The sequence below is a fragment of the Glycine soja genome, chromosome 19, assembly GCF_004193775.1.
Source record: "Glycine soja cultivar W05 chromosome 19, ASM419377v2, whole genome shotgun sequence".
Lineage (NCBI taxonomy): Eukaryota > Viridiplantae > Streptophyta > Magnoliopsida > Fabales > Fabaceae > Glycine > Glycine soja.
Genome location: NC_041020.1, coordinates 30,209,690 through 30,233,889, shown reverse-complemented (window position 1 = coordinate 30,233,889; position 24,200 = coordinate 30,209,690). Strand labels below are relative to the sequence as shown.

At 32.9% G+C, this 24,200-nt stretch overlaps 2 protein-coding genes across 2 annotated transcripts in view; both read right to left on the bottom strand.

Annotated features, from left to right (window-relative positions):
* Window positions 1-436: 436 nt before the first annotated feature.
* The window catches only part of LOC114398714 (transcription factor MYB30-like), a 79,777-nt gene continuing 56,013 nt past the window's right edge, over window positions 437-24,200 (bottom strand). Inside the window, exons 2-3 of the mRNA XM_028360880.1 lie at window positions 778-846; window positions 437-597 (exon numbers count right to left, since the gene is read on the bottom strand). Of these exons, the coding sequence (XP_028216681.1) occupies window positions 437-597; window positions 778-846 (230 nt within the window). The remainder of the gene's footprint in view (window positions 598-777; window positions 847-24,200) is intronic.
* Window positions 11,875-20,170, bottom strand: LOC114398414 (lysine histidine transporter 1-like). Its single transcript, XM_028360601.1, has 8 exons — window positions 19,939-20,170; window positions 14,644-14,801; window positions 13,793-14,176; window positions 12,911-13,304; window positions 12,703-12,808; window positions 12,488-12,579; window positions 12,334-12,402; window positions 11,875-12,243 (listed from the first exon to the last, which is right to left on the bottom strand). The coding sequence occupies exons 1-8, from the start codon at window positions 19,987-19,989 to the stop codon at window positions 12,145-12,147; spliced, it is 1,353 nt and encodes a 450-aa protein (XP_028216402.1). The 5' UTR covers window positions 19,990-20,170; the 3' UTR covers window positions 11,875-12,144.

Sequence of the window (24,200 nt, the reverse complement as noted above, 5' to 3'; positions counted from 1 at the left end):
ATACATGAACCTATTAAAATTTCACAACAGACAAGAATAAAGGTAAGTTTCATTCTAAGTCATCTTATGAACACCCTTAGTTCAAGGAGAGTACCTGACTTAAAGGCTAGAAGTTACAATAACTATGCCACAAGTTCACTGGAGGGGTTCTGATGAGAATTCATTGGAACCAAATAAATATATTACTAGAAAAAATAGATTTAACATTGTCACTTTAACATCCATTTTGAGAAAAATCGATATTAAGGTTAACACGGTGACATAATTGAAATTAATGTGCAGTGGTTAACATTGATTTTTGAGAAAATTGATGTTAATGAGCTTACGTTAACATCGGTTTTTCACAAACTGATGTTAACGTTAAATTGGTAACATAGAACTTCCCAAATCAAAATACTCAAAACAGTTAAAAATAAATAAATCTTCAAAACTCAAACTAAGTAGGTGCTTGGAAGATTGATTTGTACCTGTTTCCTAAAAGATCTTGAAGATGGATTATCATCTTCTCCTCTTGTTCTGAGAAGTTGCCTTGTTTGATTCCTGGCCTCAGGTAATTAGTTGATCTAAGTCTGCAACTCTTGCTGCATCTTGAAAACCCTGAAAATAACCCCAAAATGGAAAAATCAATTCAGATCCAAAGATAAAACAATGAAACCCAAATGGCCAATATTTCAATCAGAAACATTTTTAAATAATGATCTAATAAACACAACAAAGAACAAGAACCAATATTATGCAAAATAATAATCAAATTGAGTGTAGGGCTAATTAATTAACCTGTTTTGGCAAGAACTGCCCTCCAATTTCCAGGACCATGTTCCTGAATATAAGACACCAATATGATGTGTTGTCGGCTTTCTCTTTTTATTTCTGTAACCCTCTTTACTTGATAGGGTTCTAATGCATGTGTCCAAGCCTAACCTTTGCTTGATGCACATTTATAGCTAAAAATGAATGGGGTAAGGATATGTATGGTGTGGGGCGTGATGAGAAGCTGACTTAACTATATATGGGAAGCAAAGTTTTTGTCTTTCCTTGGTTGTTTTGTGCTTATGCTATGAAGATTCATCAAATAATTGTTTTTGGCTTTTAAAAATGTCATGTGAATCTGGTAAAGTGACCCAACATATACACACTTTAATTCCATAAACCAATTCAAGACACCTCTTGTCTAAATTAGAAACAAAATGATAAATCCAAGTTGAAGCAACTACATGAAAATATATATACCATACATACCTCATATTTATATTGTGCCCTTAGTCGTAGAAATAGTAGCAGTAGTCATGCTTTGTACTGGCGTTGAAGGCTCCGCAGGCATATTAGATGCAAGCATGCCTTCCAATTTGCACATATTTTTCTGAGTTGGTTCCATATCTCCTATATTTTTACTAGAGCACAAATGCATAGCACAAATGTAGCAGTAGCCATGCTTTGTACTGGCGTTGAAGTCACATTTTCTGTATTTTGTCTGTTGGTGATTACAATCTATGGTATTATAGCAAGACTTGTGTGGGCTCTATTTTATTCTTCATTGTATTTTATTCTAGCAATTGTTATAGGAACAAATCCTATCTTTGAAAGGCAGACTAGTATATTCATCAAGAAACAGGAAAAGCAAATAACAAAAATAATAGCAAAAGCTTCCACCTATGGAGAAACCTCCTAACCTTCCTTTTTCCTCTAAACTAACTATCAAATTCACCACACACTCACAATTTCAGAACTCTTTGTAATTTGGTTTTCACCTACAAAATAAAATTATATGGCCTTAGCTTTTGGATCATCAATTCAAAACATGTCTTATCCTCAGGGCAAAAGTATGGGGAGTTGACCTCTGATGTTGGTCTCCTCTTCCCAAGTGACCTCTTCTACTGATTTAGATTTCCAAAGGATCATGCATTCAATTAGTCTTTCCTAGGACATTGGTATGATTAGAAGCCAAGACTGTATTCAGTTAGACTTCCTTCCTATTAGTATCAATACTGTTTGTCATAGTTTGTTGTGCCCATGATATGTTGTAGTTGATATACTTGAGTGCCTAATATGTATCCCTCACCCAACATCTTAGCTACTAAGTCTACTAGTGTTGCGAGTGAGACAACTTATACTATGAGGGAGGGAAACCATATACTGCAACAACAGTAGAACTACTAGTTAAGCCTCTAGTGGTATTATACCCATACTGATTTAACTTTTTTTCTAACTGCCATACACCACACATATTCACAACAACTAAGCTTGTCTCAACAGGTGTACTCGGCTTGATCAATTGACATCAATGGTCTTTACCAATAATAAAATTTTTAGTAATACCATTAACCAATAATAACACCATTATTATTATTAGTATTAAATTTATCTTGGATTTTTGTCCATTCATTTGAATTGGATTATATTATATTTGATCTATTTTTTTCTCCAAAGCATAATTTTTAAAATAAATGTTCCCTTAGGCTTGTATTTCCCAGTGCAATTAGTACTATGTCTGAAGTATTTTCTGCTCAGTAATACATTGGTGACAATGTGCTACAATGCTTCTGAAGTGGACAATAGATATATTTTTCTTTAGAACAGAAATGTGAAAAATTTGTTAACAGATTACTTGAGCATCAAGTGTTGTAAGAATAAAATGGCACAATAAACATACTTGTTGAGTCTTTGAGCAGCACTCTATATAATATGTAGCTCCTACCAGTTTACGCAATTCCTCACCCTGATTAAAGACAAAACCCAAAAGTTTCAATAAACACTGCTTATTGAACTCTTTAGGTGGCTAATAAAGTAAGGCATTGAACTCTTATTGAACTCTTTTAAGGTTAAGTTCAAGACATACTGTGCAGAAGCCATAAATATGAACCGAGACTTGAGCTATCATTTTTATTGACACCTCTTCCATTTTGAATTGATCTGTAATTATTCCAACCACCAAAAAGCAATCTATCTAGCTAGGAAACAAAGAAATTCACGTATAATTAGGTATTTATAAGTTAAACAAGTGACAAGTATACTTAGAAATTTCTAAGTTAATTTTGTTATTATATATAAGTTAAATATGTGATTATAAGTTTCATTTGAAACAAAACTAATTGGTCATCATTGTTATTTTCACTCATTCAGCAAAATAAATATTTGGTCCGAAGCTTATAATTAAGCATGGTTATATATATGGTATGTCTATCCATTAGTGCATAAGATTTTGCATGCCGTGCAAGCTGGTAGGTTAGGTTTCCTCCTTTCAATTCTCAAAATTACGTGGCAGAACTTAGTATGAAACAACTCCACTGCATGCCCACAACACACTATGAAGTGAGAGTCAATGTATGACCATGAAGTGAGAGTCATACTATTGATAAAAGGATTTAATACATCGTGGCTAATTTTTGTATGCTTTTTTTAAGGGTTATCATTTACTACTGCTAATTGGCGTTGCTGTGGAAGCTCTTTGATTATAGCAACTCTAGGTAGGTATGTACGGTCTACTATCTTTATATGTATTATGATAGACTATTGTTTTGACATTTGTCCTAGCATTTATATACACATATACTGGTGTTAGATTTAAAAACAATTGATTGAAGTCTACACCAATTTGAAAGTATTCTGAGTGGAAAGCTAAGAAATTGATTGTGGGGCACAACCCCTCTAGACTTAATTAGCTGCAAGATCTTAAAACCTTCACCTATCTTATTAGTGAGGCACAACCCTTACATCAAAATTCGAAAAGTGTAATTCAAATATTACAAAAACATTAATTTCTATTAGCTTATTGGTAGAGCTTAAAACCTTCCAATATCCTATTAGTAATTAAATTCCAGGTACAAGCCTAACATATTGACGAGGTTAGCCACTAGCTAATATGCTGTTAGGTGAAATTCCATTTCTATCATTCTCTCTTCCTCATTGCTTAACGGGAAAATCTTCTATGGTAAAATGGTCAAATCTGCAATTAGAACAGTTTATTAGGTAGCTAGCTAGGTAATAAATTCCCAGTGTGAACATCACATCCATCTATTTATTGGAAAAATGTTCTATGAAATTGCATTCCGGGCAGTTTTGTAAAAACCTTCAATTAAATCAATGGTTGGTTTCCATCAGTTAGCTAGTTTCGATGTTGCTGCTCTGACACAACACAGCAGATGGGAAAGAACCCTAACCAAACAAGAAAGCAATGGTTGTGGAGTTAGGGCAACAGATAGTGGAGCTATCCACTCTTGTCACAGGCGTCACTCATGATAGCTCCTCCAATTCGTTAGCGGGGCTAACATATCGAACGACTTATCGTGAGCGGCACGTGTGACTAGAGTGGATAGCTCCACCGTCTATTGCCCTAACTCCGCAGCCAGTGCTTTCTTGTTTGGTTAGGGTTCTTCCCGATTTGGTGTGTTGTGTTATATGTCATTGTATTTAAATTGTATGTCATTAATGTGCTTTTCTTTAGATTCAACTTTTGTTCATAATGAGTGAACCTTAGATTCTCGTTTGCATTAATCATAGTATTGAATCTTGAATTGTCCGTTTGGACAGTTTGGGGAGAGAAACATTTTTATGGTAGATTCATTTGTAAGGTTAACATTATTTTGTTTAATTTGATGTAATTATGGTACAATGCATTTCTAGTTGTTCTCTGAGTGCATACTTGATTATCGGGGAATTAATGTCACCGATTTCATGTCGTGTACTTGGAGACCAATGCTAAATGCTGCCGAAATTTCTTCAAATTTAACAAAATAAGATTAATCTTGACGCCTGAATCTACCATAAAAATGTGTCTTCCTAAATGGGATAGGGCCACACATTAAATGAAAAAGTGAGATATCATGCATTGAATGAGTTTCGGAGTATGAATGAGTTATTATTTAGATGGATCGAAGTTGGATGAATGAAAGTCGATTGAGTCCTGCGTATGAGGAAGGCGTCGAACAGTTCCTACAATTTACTTCAGAAAGAAGTCGACCAGATGAAAACGACAAGTTTTTTTTGTCTGTGCATAAATTGTTTGAACGGGAGACGACAAAAAGTCGATGACATACAAAAGCATTTGTTGTGTGACGGAATTAAGAGGAATTATACGACGTGGATATGGCATGGTGAATTGACAGACATGCACAGTGGGTCCTAATTTGAACCGTTTGATGTAGAAATGAGAGATCGCTTGGAGGATATGATTTGTGACCTTGGACAAGAGTCTTTTCAGCAAGCACATGCCCCTATGTATGATACATTGCAAAGTGATTCAAAGAAGCCTTTGTATTTAGGGTGTAAGAATTCATTGACGCTGTTGTCGATGGTGTTAAGTATGGTTAATGTGAAGGTCCAAATTGGCTGAAGTGACAAAAGCTTTAGTTCACTGCTTCAAGTAGTGCACGATATGCTTCCAGAGGAAAACAGGTTGCCTAAAAGTTACTATCAAACGAAGAAGATACTATGTCCAATGGGTATGGAGTATCAGAAGATTCATGCTTGCCCGAATGATTGCATATTGTACAGACATGAATTTGAAGAAATGTCGAAATGCCTTAGGTGTGGGATATCACGGTACAAAGTCAAGGATGATGAGGAGTGTAGTAGTGATGAAAACTCAAAGAAGGGCCCCCCTAGCAAAGGTGTTGTGGTATCTGTCGATCGTTCCAAGGTTTAAGCGTCTTTTTGCTAATGGAGACGACGCTAAAGATCTTACATGGCATGCAAATGAGAGAAACTGCGATGGAATGGTCCATCATCCGACTGATTGCTCCCAATGGAAGAAGATAGATCGTTTGTTTCCAGATTTCGGAAAAGAGGCAAGAAATCTTAGGCTTGGACTAGCCAGTGATGGAATGAATCCATATGGCAATTTAAGCACTCAGCACAGTTCATGGCCAATTCTACTAGTAATTTACAATTTGCCTCCTTGGTTGTGCATGAAGCAAAAATACATGATGTTGTCTATGATGATATTGGGCCCAAGACAGTCAGGAAATGACATTGATGTTTATCTAAGTCCGTTGATTGAAGACCTGACAAAGTTGTGGGACGAGGGGATTTTAGTGTTTGATGGGTTTCAGAATGAGACTTTTCAAATGCGTGCAATGCTTTTTTGTACCATTAATGACTTTCCAGCATAGGGGAATTTGAGTGGTTATAGTGTTAAGGGTCATCATGCATGCCCTATTTGTGAAGAAGACACAAGCTACATACAACTGAAACATGGTAGAAAAACAGTCTACACTAGGCATCGGCATTTTCTAAAACCTCATCACCCTTACAAGCAATTGAAAAAAAAGCATTTAATGGATCTCAAGAGCATGAAACTGCACCGATACCGTTGACTGGTGAGCAAGTCTTACAGCGAGTTCAACACTTGAATACTATATTTGGAAAGACCCAAAAGAAGGAAAAAAGTAAGAGTTGCATATGGAAGAAGAGGTCGATTTTCTTTGATCTTGCATACTGGTCTAACCTTGACATTAGGCATTGTATTGATGTTATGCCTGTGGAGAAAAATGTATGTGATAATGTCATTGGGACGCTTCTTAACATTCAAGGCAAGATGAAAGATGGTTTGAATACCCATCAAGATCTAGCTGAGTTGGGCATATGATTGCAATTGCATCCAAGGTCTGATGGGAAAAAAATATAGTTGCCTTAAGCTTGTCATACTTCGTCGAAAAAGGATAATACCAATTTTTGTTAGTGTCTGCGGTGGGTCAAAGTCCCACAAGGATACTCTTCAAATATTAAGAGCCTTGTGCAGTTGAAGGAGCTTTAGCTGGTAGGGTTAAAGTTTCAAGATTGTCACGTGTTAATGCAACAATTGTTAGTTGTGGCCATACGAGACATTTTTCCTAACAAAGTCAAGTTAGCCATAACTCGCCTGCGTTTTTTCTTCAATGCCATATGTAGCAAAGTCCTTGATCCTGTCAAGTTTGATGACCTGGAAAACGAGGCTGCAAATATATTGTGCCAGTTAGAGATATATTTTCCTTCTGCTTTCTTTGACATCATGGTTCACTTAATTGTTCATCTGGTCAGAGAAATCAAATGTTGTGGTCCTGGTCAAAGAATCTACATCATCTCGAAGCATCTATTGTTGAAAGGTACATTGTAGAAGAAGCCATTGAATTTTATTCAGAGTACATTGAAAAGGCTAAACATGTTGGGCTTCTCGAGTCTCGGCATGACGATAGAGTAGGCGATAAGGGTTCAAGAGGACTGCATGTTATCACTCCAAGTGTAGAAGATTTGTTACAAGCTCACTTGTATGTCTTGAATAACAATAATGAAGTTTTGCCATACATGCTTCAGCATGAAGGTTTAGTCAAACAAAGTAATCCAAAAATGTCAAAGAACTGGGTCTTGAAAAAGCATAACAAGACTTTCTTTGATTGGTTTAAAGATACAATCTTTGTTGATGAAAATGCTTCTGAAACATTAAGAAAGCTAGCTGATGGGCCTAAAAGAAATGTTATAACTTGGCAAGGATACGACATAAACAAGTATTCCTTTTATACGAAAGCACAAGACGAGAAAAGTATAATGCAAAACAGTGGGGTCACCCTAAAGGCTGAATCTCAATACTTCGCCAGTGTACATGATGACAATCCCTGTGTAGCTTTCATCCCTTACTTTGGGTTCATTGATGAAATTTGGGAGCTTAACTATGTCAAATTTATTGTTTGTGTTTTTAAATGTAAATGGGTTGACAACAACACCGGTGTGCGGACCGATGATGTAGGATTTACGTTGGTAGACCTAAAGAAACTAGCTTACCACAATGACCCTTTCATCATGGTAGGACAAGCTAAACAAGTATTTTATGTTCAAGACCCTTGTGATGAAAGGTGGTCCGTGGTTCTACACGGGAAAACAATAGATGTTAATCTAGAAAATGATGATTCATACATTGATACTTATGTTAGTCCTCTATCCACACAAATGACTCCTAACGTCGTCGGAGAAGAAGAAGTTGACGACGTTCATGCTAATCGTAATGATCATGATGAAGGAGAATTAATTAACATTGTCTAATGTAATTTTATAATTATGTATTTCATTTTGGTACATTCATTTACATAACTGATTCAATTTTTTGATAATGTTAACTAAGTCAAGTTTTTTTCTTTACAGACCCATGGTTACTCCCCCTGGCTCACCTTCTCCTCCTCCTCCTCCTCCTCCTCCTCCTCCTGTAGTAGCATCACAGTCGCCATTTACCTTGAAGCGGACACGAAAAGTCACACGGCTATGATACTTGGCGACTAGAGCACCTGGGGCAGATAGACCGGTGGTCCACGTCGATCCTGCGACCAGGAAGGCCGATGGTCCCCACAAGAAGAAATTAAGAACATATTTAGGGATTGTTGCTCGTGATAAGGTCGACGTGACATACAAGACTTGGAAGCAAGTTCTTGCTGCTCAGAAGGATTTGATATGGAAGGATATTCAGGTATTTTAGTTGTCATATTTCATTTTCTTTATTAGCCAAAATTTATAATTTACTAACAATAAAACCTATTTTATTGTTTGTCAAGTTGAATTTGATATCCTTGAAGCATCCGATGGTAAGACAAAGAAGAAAATACTTCAGACTGTGGGGGAGCGGTGGAGACAGTTTAAATCTAATTTGACGTCAAAATAGGCACTTGCAGCCGACAAGGACGGTGTGGATGACACTGTTTGTGAAAAATACGGCATTAGCAAGGAGAAATGGGCCCAGTTTTGTTAGACCCGTAGAGACCCCTCGTGGGAGGTATGTACTTTGTCATTTTAATTGTTTTCCACTAAAAATTCAGTTATTATAATACATTGTAATAATGAGTTTCATTAATGTTTGATTTTTGCAGGATGTGCAAAAAAAGGCACAGGCCATCTAGAAGCAAAACACCGCCCCCACGTGTTGTCTCATGGGGGTTATGAATATTTAGAACAGAAGCTGATGGCTGAGAAGTCAAAGAAAAAACTTTAGTAAGCTGCTCAATACAAAAGCACTGAGGTCGTGGTTGGCCCTCCATCTCCCATTAGACGACACGTGAAGTGGAAGATGGCCCGCACCATGAAAACTGTGCAGATGACGTCTGAGACAGCAAAGGAAATTGCTGAGAAGATTGTAAGTCATTTGCAATTAAGAATTGTAATTATCTTTGTTTTTTTTGTGAATGACTAAACAAATATATGTGTTCTGTACATGATTCTTTGGAGGAGCAGGCGTCACAGGGTTCCTTTGTCCCCTATGGACGTCAGGATCTCTTGACTGCTGCCTTTGGGTGACTAGAACACCTTGGCCGTGTGTGTGCTGTTGGAGCCGGTGTGACCATAAATCAATACTTTGGATTGGCTCCACGAATCTCCCGCACTTCTTCCTCCATGGCCCCCAAAGAACTAGAGTAGCTGACTCAACAAATCAGGGACCAGCTGGAAGAGTCGATCACAAAAAAAGTGACTCGGTAGCTGATGTTATCCTTTAGCCAGATGCAGTCTCAGTTTCAATCACAGATGCAATCACATGTACTTGCACTGCCTCCGGAGCCTGAGGTTGGTCCCTCAGCTGCTCGTGTCAGCACAAAGGGGAGTTGTGTTGATCCCTTAGTGACCGATCCAAACACAGGTGACTCAGACAAATACGGGTTGTACATCGAAGAAAATTCTTCCCGCCTGCTTGCCCTAGGAAGAGTTTATGAGGGATCCACAGCCGTTCACAACATCCCTTTGTTGCATGGCCAAGTGAAGGTTGGTGTTGAGGAGGTTAAAGATGCAGATGCTCTCGTTCCTATACCCAATGACGAGGTTAACTTAGTGGGACAGACACTTAACATCTTCCTTGCTTGGTCAACATATCTCGTGAAACGTTTATCAGAACATGTATTTTGCTTTCATTAAATGCTTCTTTTTTCAATTCAATTGTTCACTATATTTGCCTAATGTTAATTAACTCTGTTGGATAAACAGGGGGCTGTGGGACCCGCAAAACCTGCATATAGGCTGAATCATGAGGTGGATGATCCCCTATATTTGATGACATTGACCATCCCACAACTTTTTTTGAATTCGTTGTAGGTTATGTGGGATGCTACCATGTTCGGAATGTTTAATCAAGACTTCCCCTTGTACATAAAGCACGAAGATCTGTTTGAAATAGCACACGATGGTCAATGTCTTAACATCTCTGTTATACAGTTGTGGATTCTGTAAGTCAATTTACATTATTGTTAATTACTTAAGTTATTGTTTTAAATTCATATATAATTAACTTTGTGTTAACAACAATAGGCATTTGAATGAGACAAGTATGCGAGCGGGGAATTCCGATGTGTATGGATTCCTTGAGCCACAGTCCATCAAGAGATCTGGGCAATCACAATTTGAATTAGAAAGTTACATGAAGAACTGGATACAAAATTCAAAACACAATGTCTACTTAGGAGCCTACCTGAATGGGTAAGTAAAACTGAACAACTGAATTTAAATAATGTTTAATACTACAATAACCCATATTGATCTCCACTGCAGCGTAAACTGGAAAATGGTCGTCATTTTGCCTAAGGAAAATTTTTTTGTCTAGTTTTCTTCCTTGCATAACAAACTAGACAACTACCTTAAAGGAATAATTAACAGGCCAGTGTTGTTTTTCAATACATTTGCATTATCATTACTCAACATCAATATTTTAATGTTCCTTGTATTCAACAGTGTTTTGAAAGGACTTGATGATACTCCACAACCTAAATCCAAGGCTAGTGCTAGGTGGATTGTTGTTAAAGTAAGTGATTTAAAGAAAATTTCTACTTATATATATTTTATGTGTTTGTACACTAATTGTAGTTAACGTTTGATATCTAAATTTCATTATGTATTTAGTGTAATAGACAAAAAGGAAGCACTGAGTGTGGCTATTACGTGATGCACTGGATGTCCACTATAATCTTAGGAAGTTTCAAGAATAATTGGGAAACGGTAATTATTTATTTCAAACAAATTTGATTTTCTTATCTTTGGTATTACATTATTAACTTATGTTTTATTTTATCATGCAGTATTTTAATGATGTTAGACCATTGGAAACAGAGATATTGAAGGCGCTTCACATCTAGTGGGCACAGTATTATCTCAAAGTTAGAAATCAAACTTAGGATGTTAGGGAACTATGTAATTTTAGGTTACTTAATTAGTTTACTAGCTTGCTTTACAATTTTTACAATTACAGTTTCATTTTAACATTGAATATTTTTTATTGATAGTTATTAATAAATTATTTATTCATAATTATCAATTGATTTTTTACAATTGATAGTTTACTAGCTAGCTTTCTGCTAAAAACTGTTTGAAAGCAGAATGCAAATGATATATGTTGTGTTGTGTGGTCTGATTTGAAATTTACAGGTTAAATTTTGGGTATTTTGTAAAAAAAGAAAGTATATTTTAAAAAAATCCTAATAATAACATCGATTTTTTTTTTAAAAAAACTGATGTTAATATCCAAAAACGTTAACATCGATTTCTGTAAAAAACCAATGTTAACTTATATGTTAAACATCGGTTTTTGTTAACATTTTTTTATGTTAACATCGATTTTTAATAAAAACCGATGTTAACGTATAAGTTAACATTAGTTTTTGAGTTAAACTGATGTTAACGTTTAGAAGTTGAAAACCGATGTTAATGTATAAGTTAACATCGGTTTTGTACAAAAACCGATGTGAACTGTCAACATTCATACATTTTTTTGTGTAATTCTTATTAAATAACATCGGCTATTTAAATAACCGATGTTGTCAATTTTACGTTAATATCGATTTTAACGATAATACTTTCAACATCGATTAAAAACCGATGTAGAAAGTCATAAATAACCGATGTAAAAAGTATATTTTCTAATAGTGATATGATAGCAAACACTTTAAACAGAGCCAAGAGAAAAGCGATTTACATTCATAAGGTAAAAATTGACAAAGTATATATAAAATTCCCTTTTCATGATTTTCTTTTCCACTAACAAGCAAGGTGTGGATGATCCTCCTCAACCAATGCATTCTTGAATTAAAGCACCCAACGACCTAACATAAACTAGATTCTATAACACAAATAACCTTATTCAGCTTTCATTCATTTCTTGTATTTGCAATTGCATGCTTCAGATTCCCATCATTGATTTAGTGAGGAATGAATTTATGAGTAGAACTTGTAGTCCTTGGCACTAATTATGATTGACCTCAAACCTCCAATTGGTGATAAAATCATCAACAATATGCCAAACACAATGCAGATCTGTAATTAATGGAGCAAGATCAATCCTAGCTTTAAAAATGGACTCAACTAAAGGAGAATAATTGAAACAAAAATCAAAATAATACATACCCAGTTGGCCCACCAAGACAAGCTGAATCTCCTTGGTTTGTAGATTGCAAGCCACATGATGCAGGGGAGCTGAAAATTTAAGGAAGAAAATGAACCGTTAAGGAATTTAAGCAAGATTACTGTGTGATTAAATTTACTAATTTATTTGACTTACAAAGTATGTTGTTGGTGCAAAAGCAAATCCCCCAAAAAATCCTAGGAGACCACTAAAGAATGGGAAGGTAATACCAACGAACATTGTGAATGCTGAAAACAAAGAGAATGATATGTTAATTGCACTGAGTCACAAACCAAAATGAAATATCCATGAACTGAAATATCTGCTTATGACCAAGCATATACTTTAATAATTAGAAAGTGTTTACTTACCCACATACACGTTGCGTACAATGAAACGAAGTGTACTACTAGGTTTGAAGTTCAACTTCTTCACCATCACAGTTTCAATCATGTCAAACACTGGCATTGCATAAATCTACATCAACAAAAAAAAGAGTTACTCTAGAGCACTTTAGTTTTTTGAACCAATGTTAAAATTAGAAGGTTTTAGATAAGAGTAAGAGAAACTGAATTTCACCTGATAACTACCAATAACATGGATCACAACAAACATGTTAGCCATTGCAATAAGCCATTTTGGTTTCTCTAAACTGATGAGAATGTTATCTTCAACAGAATTGCCAAACATCCAGTAACCAATAAGGGCAACTGGGAAGTAGCATAAACCCACAACTATGTAAGCAACAACCACTCCTCTCCACATAGGACCCTTGGATGGTTTCTCCGGTGTAGATGGAATTGTTGCTTGGATTTCCATCACCACATTGTGTCCAGCATAGGCAAAAGCAACATCCCCAAGGGCACTAAAGAAGTTGAAGACTGTTCCTGATGTACTCTTAGCTTTGTAACCATATTGTACATTCTCTTGAACACCCTTATGGGCAGAAGCTGCCCAGGCAATTGTAGAGTAACTGTAGGACAATTTAAACATCAAGTTAAAGTTAGCATGTTCAAAGCATGCTTCCGTTTGTATTGCAATTCAATCAGCAAACTCTAAGATGGTTGGCATCAGACAAGGATAATAAAAAATGGATATAGATAATAAACTTAATTGCATTTTTAATTCCCTAATTATCGATAATTAATAAATTTGGTTCTCCTATTTTTTTTTTATCTTAAATTTTATCTCCCACTATTTTAATCGTGCAATTTGAGTTCATTTGTTAACTTGACAAAATAGAAATACTAATATCACAATGTAATAGTGTCACACACCCATATGGATGTTCTTACGTGACAGTGAGTGTCGCGATAGATCGATCAAGATTGCATAATTAAAACAGTAGAAGACCAATATGCAGGAGGAAAAATGAAAAGAAACCAAATTTGCCAAATGACAATAATATCAGGACCAAATATTCAATTAATCCTAGATAATAAAAAAGATTATGACTTTTACCTCAAGGACATAACTGCTGCTGCCAGAGATAAACCAGAAATGGAGTTAAAGCTGGGCAGGTGAGATAGTACAAAGTGAACAGAGGCAAAGATCATAATGAAGAAGGTCAACTTGATCTTTTTGCAGCTGTCACACACGGTGTCATGGAACTTTTGCAAGGATTTTCCCCCAGTGACCATATAGACAATGTTGACCCCAATTTCCACCACAAGTTGTTGAGGCACCACAATATAAAGTCCTAGCTTCTCCCCAAAGGCATACTGCCCAAGTTCATGGTACCTATCAAAACGTTTTCCAGGAACCATTTCATGCATCTCTACCATTTGCCATAGGGTGTACAAGGTAATGATCCATGACAGGACTAGCACAGTTACACCGGGACCCCTGAAGAAAGCATAGTGATTCTCAAATTAAAAAACGCATAGTACATTTTTCTTTCCATAACAAAAACGCATAGTATATATACTATAATGTTGTTTATCTATTTTACTTCTTTGAGATCATAACAAGTGGCCTAGACAAATTATAAATGACAACCTCTAGGAGTTAGGACTACTATTGCAAATGCTAATCAGTATCTTTCCGTGATTTTCAATTATTTTCAACATAACTTTCAACAAAAATGTTCTATAATTGATTTCTTAACCAAGTTGACAAAACCCAATAAATATTTGGAGTGTTATATCCAAGTCATTCAATTTGAACCTCTAACATTATAATTAGAAAATTAATTTACTAGAAAAATTCATAATATTTCGCAATAAACATTTTTCCCTTTTGTGCATTAAAAAGATGCTTAAATAATCTTTTATAATAAAAAGGTTAAATGCAACTTGTGTTTGAGGATATACCATCCTAGCTCAGACATGGCATATGGGAGACTAAGGACACCAGCCCCAACCATGCTAGTGACATTGTGGACGGCAGAGTACCACCATTTTCCATTCCTTGAAGAAGTAATTGGAAGCCAATCATTAATTGCCTTCTGTCTCAGTAATTCTTCTTCAGTCTGTTTAATCAACAATGACAAATATAATCATGAGCTTTTTTTATTTATAAAAATAAAAGATATATACTAAAAGATTTATAATAATTTATGAATTTTGTTGAATCCAATTAAGTCCCTCAATATCTAATAGTATTAGTAAGTCTAACAAAAGAACAAGAATAAACATTTTACAAAGAATCAAGAGAAAGAAAAAGAAAAAATGACACAAGGCTTAGTTTGGAATACATCTTCGTATGCATGAGGGGTCTCTTTTGATTTGAGGGGCGACTCAAGGGCCAAGGCTAGGTTTACGGGTAAAAGACGTGGCAAATGAATTGTGGTCCAACCACTGTGGAACACGTTGTCCCGAACTTCTTGGAAAATGCAGCTTAAAGGTTGTCAATGTAACATTCTATAGTGTTTGTCTTTAACTTATAGTACTTACTTTTGTGCATCATGTGACTTTGACTGTTAACCATTATATTTTTCGAATTAAAAAACACATAATTATGTAATTTAAAATATTTTTAATCTAAACTGATTTATTTGACATGTGTTGTAAACTGTTAAGTTAAATTTTAAAGAACTTTGGCAATAATAATAATAATAATAATAATAATAATAATAATAATAATAATAATAATAATAATAATAATATGTAAAACGTAATTGTTGGTAAAAAGTAATTAATACTGATATATAAAGCTGCACCAAATAATCACTTAAAAACTTACAATAACACAAATCAAAATTAAACTTATTTTTTTTCATCAACAATAACAATAATAAGTACTTTTTTCAGAAGAAAATGAAACGTTAAGAAAAATAGTATAGAAAAAACACGTGAAAAATATTCATAATGAACAAGCAGTAGTTCTAATTTTACACCAATATTTTTAACCCGCAATTTTTATTATTATTATAGTAGACATTTTAAATATGCCAGAAAATATCATAAAAATAAATGATGCAACCTTGTCAGTTGTTATATAGTACACTACACATAATATATCCATTTTTCTTGAATATTTTTTGCTAAATTGGTGTGTTTGAAAGATTTTAAGAAAGTGATAATAGAAAGGAAGAACTATCAAAAAGGATCAATTGAAGTTAGTCTACATTGAGATAAGCTCAAAATGAGCCAATCTAGAATATCTAATCTGATTCAAACCCATTAGGTGATTATATTAAATGGGTTGACCCGCAAGACTCCGTGATTGGTTAGTATGAAAAGTCTCTCCAACAGGTATCACACTTTCAACCTTAAAAAAGTAAATCAAAAAACCAGTCTCAATCCAACTCAAAATCAATACGCAGGTCTAGTCAGTTAGTTCCTATCAACTCGAAGCCCGTTATTTTGACTAATTGGGTTGAGAGACTATATATAACCGATTTTAACAATTTTAAATTAAATTTATGAAATATGTTTGCTGGTTGGAAAAGATTATCCTCTAACAAGAAATAAGAAATAACATGAAATTTAATAAATTCTATGTTATTAGTTTTTGTTAAATTATTAGTCAATTATGCATTTTTGGGACCCAATTAATTCAATTCGAATTAAATAATTAAAGAAAAATATTTTTGCGATACTTAAATTTATCTATTCAGATTTCAAAACCATTTATTTCTAAACGCGTTTCGACTTCCCAGTTTTCCCGTAACTGATGGAAGAGGAGGAATTTACGAAGTAATAATCGTTTCATTAAAACTTCAGATGTTAAAATATACAGTACTATATTCTGTTTTGTCTGGAAAATTCAAATTCTGTTTACAAAGACTAAAGAAGTATTGAAACATCTTCCTGTATAAAATATGAAATAAAAGAAATGACACGCTACAATGACATCTCCGAAGAGATTTGTGTGTGCTTAATATATACTCCGTACAATAAGGTAACTCATGGTTTCCCATAATAGTGTTTACTAATGGATGGAGTAAATTATACTAGTAATAAATTAATCTCTCATACATTACACTAATCCCTTAATTACTTGAAATACATTATATTAAGTTATTAACCTCCTTTCATAAAGGTTAATGTTAATATTAAACAAAAAGAGATATTGGCGTAATTTTATATAACTTCAGTGATTTGTGTAATTTATTCATTAATATTTATGTATCAAACCACGTGCAGCCATAACAACAGGCAGAACTAAATGCCAATGAAAAATTATATTTTTTTCAACTTGTTAAGAGAACGTTGGAATCTGGACAAGCTGACTGAATGTTATGGTAAAACATGACTATGTTTAGTTTAGAGAATGAAAATAAAAAAAAATTAAAATAAAATAGAGGATAAAAAGTATGAGTCCCAGAAAAAAGTAAAATATTTTTCTCTAATATTATTTTGGGTAAATAATCATTTTTGTTTTTAAATGTGTTGAGAGGTGATAAGTTAGTCCAAAAAAAATAAAAATTCAAATTTTAGTCCTAAAAGGTGAAAAAAGTGCGACAAATTAATTTATCCATTAACTTTCATATGTTACTGTCAATGAAAGAGTGTACATGTCACATAGGGACAGACATGTTACAAAAATGATTACCAACATGGTTATTGAAGAGATTAGACCAAAATGTTAGTAAGTTATCATTGAACGACAATGTCAGTAAGTTATCATTGGATCAAAATGTTATTAATTTCCAGGAGACCAAAATGTCAGTAAGTTTTCATTGAACCAAAATGTCAGTAAGTTTTCATTGGACCAAAATGTCTGTAATTTTTCGTTGGACTAAAATGTCAATACGTTTTCATTAAACTAATTTATTGGACCCCAAATCTTGTTTCATTTCAGGCCAAAATATAATTTGATATTCATCTTCCCTCCCTTCCTTTTTTTATCGTTGCAAGCATAATATTACAATAAACACTTGAAAAAATAGGAAAATAAACTTAAGTTAGAACAAACATAATAATAAACATAATATTGATTAATAAACATAATTACTTTAACAAACATTCTAACTCTTGCAACTACAACAACACCAGTAACATTTTTTAAAATTTGATTAATTAATTTTATTGTTGCTTACAAGCTATTTATGTTAGATGTTACATATTTGTAGGATGATATTAACTACTCTCGATCAATCTGCTCCACAAGTTAAACAACCCCTAGCTAATTTTGAAAGTACTCTAACTCATAATGCTGAAAGTGTTCCAACTCCAACTACCACTCAAAGTGTTCAAACTCCTAGTGTTGTGAGTGACTTTTACCTATTACTAATTAGTTATTGTTAAATTATGTTATACATAACTAATCACTATTTATAATCGTTGTAGGAAATAAGCTTCATACCTTCACCATTGTCAATTGTGTTTAGACCACCTCCAGTTAGGCCTTCAGCATCAATTCGAATTATATTCTCAGATGTACCATCATCTCATAGGAAACCAATCGAATAACATGAGCTTCATACTCACACCAGGGTTGTCCCGCCGCCAAGATTCGAAGAAGTGAAATATGGGATATGCTTGTCTTTTGTTTATAGCAGATTTTGACTAATTATTATAATTTGGATAAATTTGTAATTATTAGTACACTATTACAATGTTTATTTTTGTGCATTGGTAGAATGTTTATTTTGGAATTTTTCTATTATGACAATATTAGGTAGTGACAAAATCAAGTTGGATCTAATTTTTTTTGTAAGGATTAACTTTATGGTTGTGTATTTTTGTTAGAGTATCATATTTTGGGTAAAATACTATCACATTATAAATTTTATAGCAACAGACAAATTATATTTATTAATCAATATTATGCTTATTATTATGTTTGTTCTAACTTATGTTTGCTTCCCTATTATTTTAAGTATTTATTGTAATGTTATGTTTGCAACAATAAAAAGGGAGGAAATTAAAAATTAAATCATATTTTACCCTTAAATGAAACGAAATTTGGGGTCCGACAAATTAGTTGAATAGAAACGTACTCTCAGTTTAGTCTAATGAAAAGTTACTAGCATTTTGATTCAATGGTAACTTACTGACATTTTGGTCCAATGGAAATGTACTAACATTTTGTTCTAATATTGACATTTTGGTCCAATCTATTCAGTAGTCATGTTGACAATCATTTTTATGATTTTTTGTCTCTCTGTGTCACGTAATCTCTTTCATTGACAGTAATGAATGAAAGCTAACAAATGAATTGATTTGTTGTAGTATTTTTTAACTTTCGAAGATTAAAATTTGAATTTCTATCTTTCGAGGACGAATTTGTTAGCGTCCTACACATTCAGGGACAAAAATGATTATTTATCATATTATTATTTCCTTCCTTTCAAACACACCCCAAAAGAGTATAGACTCCTCAATAGGCTTCCAACATGCCACTAGCCCCTATATTCACACGTATCATGAAGCGAGCATAGGAAAACGGGTTTTGGCTATTAATGATACCTCACATGAAATGGACCAATTTCTCAGCCAAGAAAGGGAGATCAAGGAAGAGAATTCTAGACTCAATATTCCAAAACGACTTTTAGCCCTATAAAATATAAATTCCATAACGACTATTCACTTTAAAGTGAGCGATCTCAGTAGGTAATAAAAAATTAATGGTCAATGCTACGTTTTAGAAAATCGAGATTTGTGGGTTTATCCCATCGGTTGCTTTTACCAGAAATTTCTCACAAAATCAAGGATAGAACGATATTGTGATAGCAATTTAAAACCTTGTTTGTATATACTTAATAAAAAAATATATATTAAAATATCATCAAAATTAAGATATAAAATTGATTTGATAGTAAAAAATAAAAAAGAGCAGAAAAAACAAATTAATTTCGAATTTTTTCAACAACATAAATTAATAAATTAATAATTAATATTTATCAATAAAAAAAATAATCAGAATTGGAAGTGTAAAATTGTAGAATAAATCAAGGTACCTCTGTCGAAGGATTTAAAATAGCAGTCACAATTTAAATTTCCCTGTGATTCTTGATATCACATATGCTGCCCAATTACATTTGCCATGTGATCGTGGGGACAGAAAATTTCTTAACGTTTATGAACCGTTTTTCAAGATCTTCATCTTTGGTTTTAATTTTATGTTAGCAGATACCATAACTTTGTGTGAAACCCAAAGGCAAATAAGCAAAACAATGATAAAATTATAGAAAGAGAGAGACAGAGAAAGAGACTTACAGCGATTTTGAGATAATTGTTATCGACTGGTGTCTGAGACTGAGTTCCCATGATAACCGGAAAATCAGTGACTAACGAAGAATACAGAACGCGCTTTCTGAGCTTTCAGCTTTGTTAGAAAATGTAGAATGGAACTTCTTCACCTTGCTAGTGTATAAAATTATCACCGCTACATACAAAAGTCAATGTGTTACATGTTGAGAGAGAGAGTTCTTGAACCGAAGATGGAGAGATTCTTATATATATATTCTATAGAGACAGAAGCCTACGTATTAGAGTTCTGTTTTCTATTTGGAAGTTTCTTCGTCCCGATCTGCCTTTATTTTTTATTTCTTTTTCTTTAAACTTACTATCATTAGGGCAAGAAGGTATTGCGAATCTGGTATCCATCATCACAAGAAATAACTTGTTAAATAGGGGGAAAATTATTTATTTTTTAGCAGAAACTTTTTAGGAAGATGAAATGCTGTTTTATTTAAAATGAGTTCACATGTTTCAGTTGAAATTTAGTTTAGTGTAATTTTAAATTTCAATTTAGTGCTTTCTTTTGTTGAATTTAGTTCTCTAACTTAAAATCTTAATTCTAATATTATTTTGTCAATTTGATTTCACCAACTCAGGAAAATGTCTATGTGACATATACGTGCTACTGACATATAGTTAATTATGAGCTACTTGTTGAAGATTAAATTGTTGACAATTTTATTCCCTAGTTATTCACTAAGGGTGTAAATTAGACAAGAGATTAAGCATGAAGAGTTTAATTGACTTGCATTAATTAGATTAGAAATTCAGGTGACAAATTTGCTCATGTTCCAAGAACTCAATTACCATGCGGATTAATTAACAATTAATTAATTAGGGTTTGGAGTCACCAATTTCAAATAAAGTGAAATGTAACACAGTAATTCAGTTGACCAAATAAACTGGATTCAATTAAAATAGAGCAAATTAGGATTCCCATATATCTCCCTACACCACAACCCTACCTTAGGGATTTTGCTAATCATAGACATTCGAGAGCTTAAAATCACATAAGGTAACATAAAGAACAAAGAATAAAAAGGGAGAAAAATCTTTACAAGTTTTGATCCCACAGTAGTCTTCATGCTTTTCCCTAATTCACAACTCTCTTAAATACTATCACTGGCTCACTTAGAGAAAATAAATTTCAAAATAAAACAAAAGATGAAAAAATTTCCAAATTTTTTTCTCTTCCTATTTATAGGTATCATCAATGTAGGGTTATGCACAACCATGCATAATTATGCACAGCCCTACTTTGACGATTAAATTGAGCACTCTTCTTCCTTATAAACTAGACTTCATACATATCGTGCTTCAACATCATAGTTGTACTTCATTTATGAATCAGGGTCTTGTTTCCTTTGCATAACCATGCTTAGTGAAGCATATTCGTGCTCCTTTTCCAAAGCGGGGTGTGATATGGAGGCACAATCGTGCGTAGTTATGCACAACCGTGTCACATGTTCTAGGATAGATTCTGACTCTTTTTTAGGCTTCGTTTTCTTTTCTTTTTAAAGAGTCATCTCAATCTTGTATCAAAGTAACACTTTTTAGATGACAAATAGTCATTTAATTTGAAGTGCCAAAGATAGCTAAATGGTGAGAGAAACCCCATCAATAACCATAATTAAAATGAGGTTTATCATCACCTTACCTTTTTATTATTTGTATGGAAGACCTTTCTTGTTTACTGGAAAAAAAAGTAGAAGCTAGGGGTGATATTCATGGTATTATGGTGTGTAGAGGAGCTCTCATCCTCACAAACTTCATTATTTGTTGATGATTGTTTTCTTTTTTGTAGGGAAAACCAAAAGGAAGTGAGTCTTTACATGTTATTCTTAATCAATTTGAGCAAGCCTTAGTCAAGTAGTCAACCTTTGAAAATCTAAAATCTTCTTTAGTAGGAACAATCTTCAAAGCTCCCACAAATTAATCTTCAATTTTCTCATAGTCAATGATATCTAAGTTGATTCTATCAAAGTATTAATTTCTTAAATGCAACATTGATGTTGCAATTTTCAGAGAACAACAAAATTTTGGTGTTGGCTATGCATATGAAACAGAAATGGAGATTTTGTTTTGGCTAAATCATCTTGGAAACATGGTTCCTCACTAGTGTTCAAGGCAGAAACAACAACTTTATTGGATGGCATCACTTGGATCAAAGAAATTAATCAACATGTTATTATCAAATTTGATTGCAAGCACATTGTTGAGTGTTTGGCCAATGACAATCTGAATCACATTGAACTTGGATCCATTTTGCTTATATGCAAGTAAGGGTGAAAATAGGTCAGGTCACTAGACCGAGGCCTATGGCATAGCTTATATCAGGCCCAAGTGAAGCTAGACTTTTCGAGAAAATCAACCAGACCAAGTCTTTTAATAAAGTCTATATAGTTAAAAAGGTTAGACCCTAAGCCATTTGCAAGGTTTTTTAGGCCTAACCGATTGAACTATTTAAAAAAACATAAAGGCATGTTTTTGGTGTTTGATAAATACTCATTTTTTGCGTTTGGTTCCAAATAAATTTTTCCTTTGGATCGAGCCCCTGATATTTGAAAAATTTTGCCGGAGATCCCTATCTTTAGTTGGGATCCGTTATCTGCTTACGTGGCCATTAAAAAATTAGGAACCAAACGTAAAAAATAAATATTTATCAAGGATCAAAATCATAGTTAAGTCAAACATAAACAAATATTCAATAATAATAATAATATGATACTAAATTTGTTATATTACATTACATTTTACATTTATTTTGTCTTTTTAAATGTTAAACATATTGATCTACATAAAAAGTCAAGGTAAAGCTTATAATTAACTTTATTGAAAAATAAATTTATGTCTTATGTGAAGGTCTTATCACAAAATATATTTTTAATAAGTTATCATGTTTTATTAAATCTTAAAAATATGTTTATATAGTATAAATAACTCATAAAGCCTAAATTACAATTTTTAACCTCTATTTTGATATTAAATTATTACAAAATAAACCCTTAAATAGATTTGTCGGCCAAACTTTCACGTAGGTTAGGCCAAATCTTTTTAAAAAAGTTTTTGAAATATAAATAGGTCAAACTCATGCACTGTTAATTACTAAGGCCAGATTCATGCCTAGTTCTATTTTCACCCCTATATGCAAGGAACTGCTTAAATAATCTCAAAATGTTATGATTTGTTTTATTAGGAAATAAGCTAATTGAGTCACTCATATTCTTGCAAGAACGTCTAGATTTGATGCTAGTCACAATGACTATGATTTCATCCCAATGTATATTGAATAGTTTATTACGAATAAAGTGATGCAAGTCATTTCTTACATAAAAAAAGGAAATATCCTAGTAAAAAAACAGTCAAAATTGAGAAATTGTATTGCATGCTGCAACTTTCTGATTGTAAACTTTGTGGAAACTTTAAGCTAAATCATACATAATTACATATACTGCCAACTCTAATTGACCAGAATTCAGCTACTGGGTGGTGGTTATGCCCGCTTTTGCATGCTGTTTTTCCAAACTCTGACGTCCAAACTTAATAAATATTGTGAAAAGCGCTTCTAAATTTGAAACTTATTATTTAGTAAATAAAAGAAAACTGATTATTTAGTAACAGCTTCCCGAAAAGTTAAAAAATTAGATGCATGTTTTTTGATAAATGTCTGCATAAACTTGGATAATAAAATAAAATGAGCTTGTTTTACAAATTAAAATTAGTTTAGGCACGAGTTAAAAATATATTTTTTAAGTAATATGAGAAAAAAATTTAATATTTTTATAGAAAAAAATATAAGTTAATTTTAGTTCATAGAAAAATATATTTGTTTCTCTTAGAAATATTTATAGAATAGTTTATCCAAGCATAGCCACTAAAAATTAGCTTTCACATATTTCAATTAGATAATAGCTTATTATTATTATTTTTAATTATAAATTATTTATTCTAACAATTACTTTATTCACATTCCATTTATATTATTTTTAATATTATAATTCAAGATATTTTAACCATTACATTAATTAACTTATATTTTTAATGTCAGATGTCTACTTAAAAATATGTTTTTTATTGTAAATATGATTGAAAATATTTAGGATATAGTATAAGATGAAAAGTAAAAAACATAATATGTAAAAAAACATTATAATTGAAAATAAAAATACAATTAAAATAGTTTATCTATAAATAAAAAATTATAAGTGTTTAAACTTAATTAAAAACAAATTATAAAT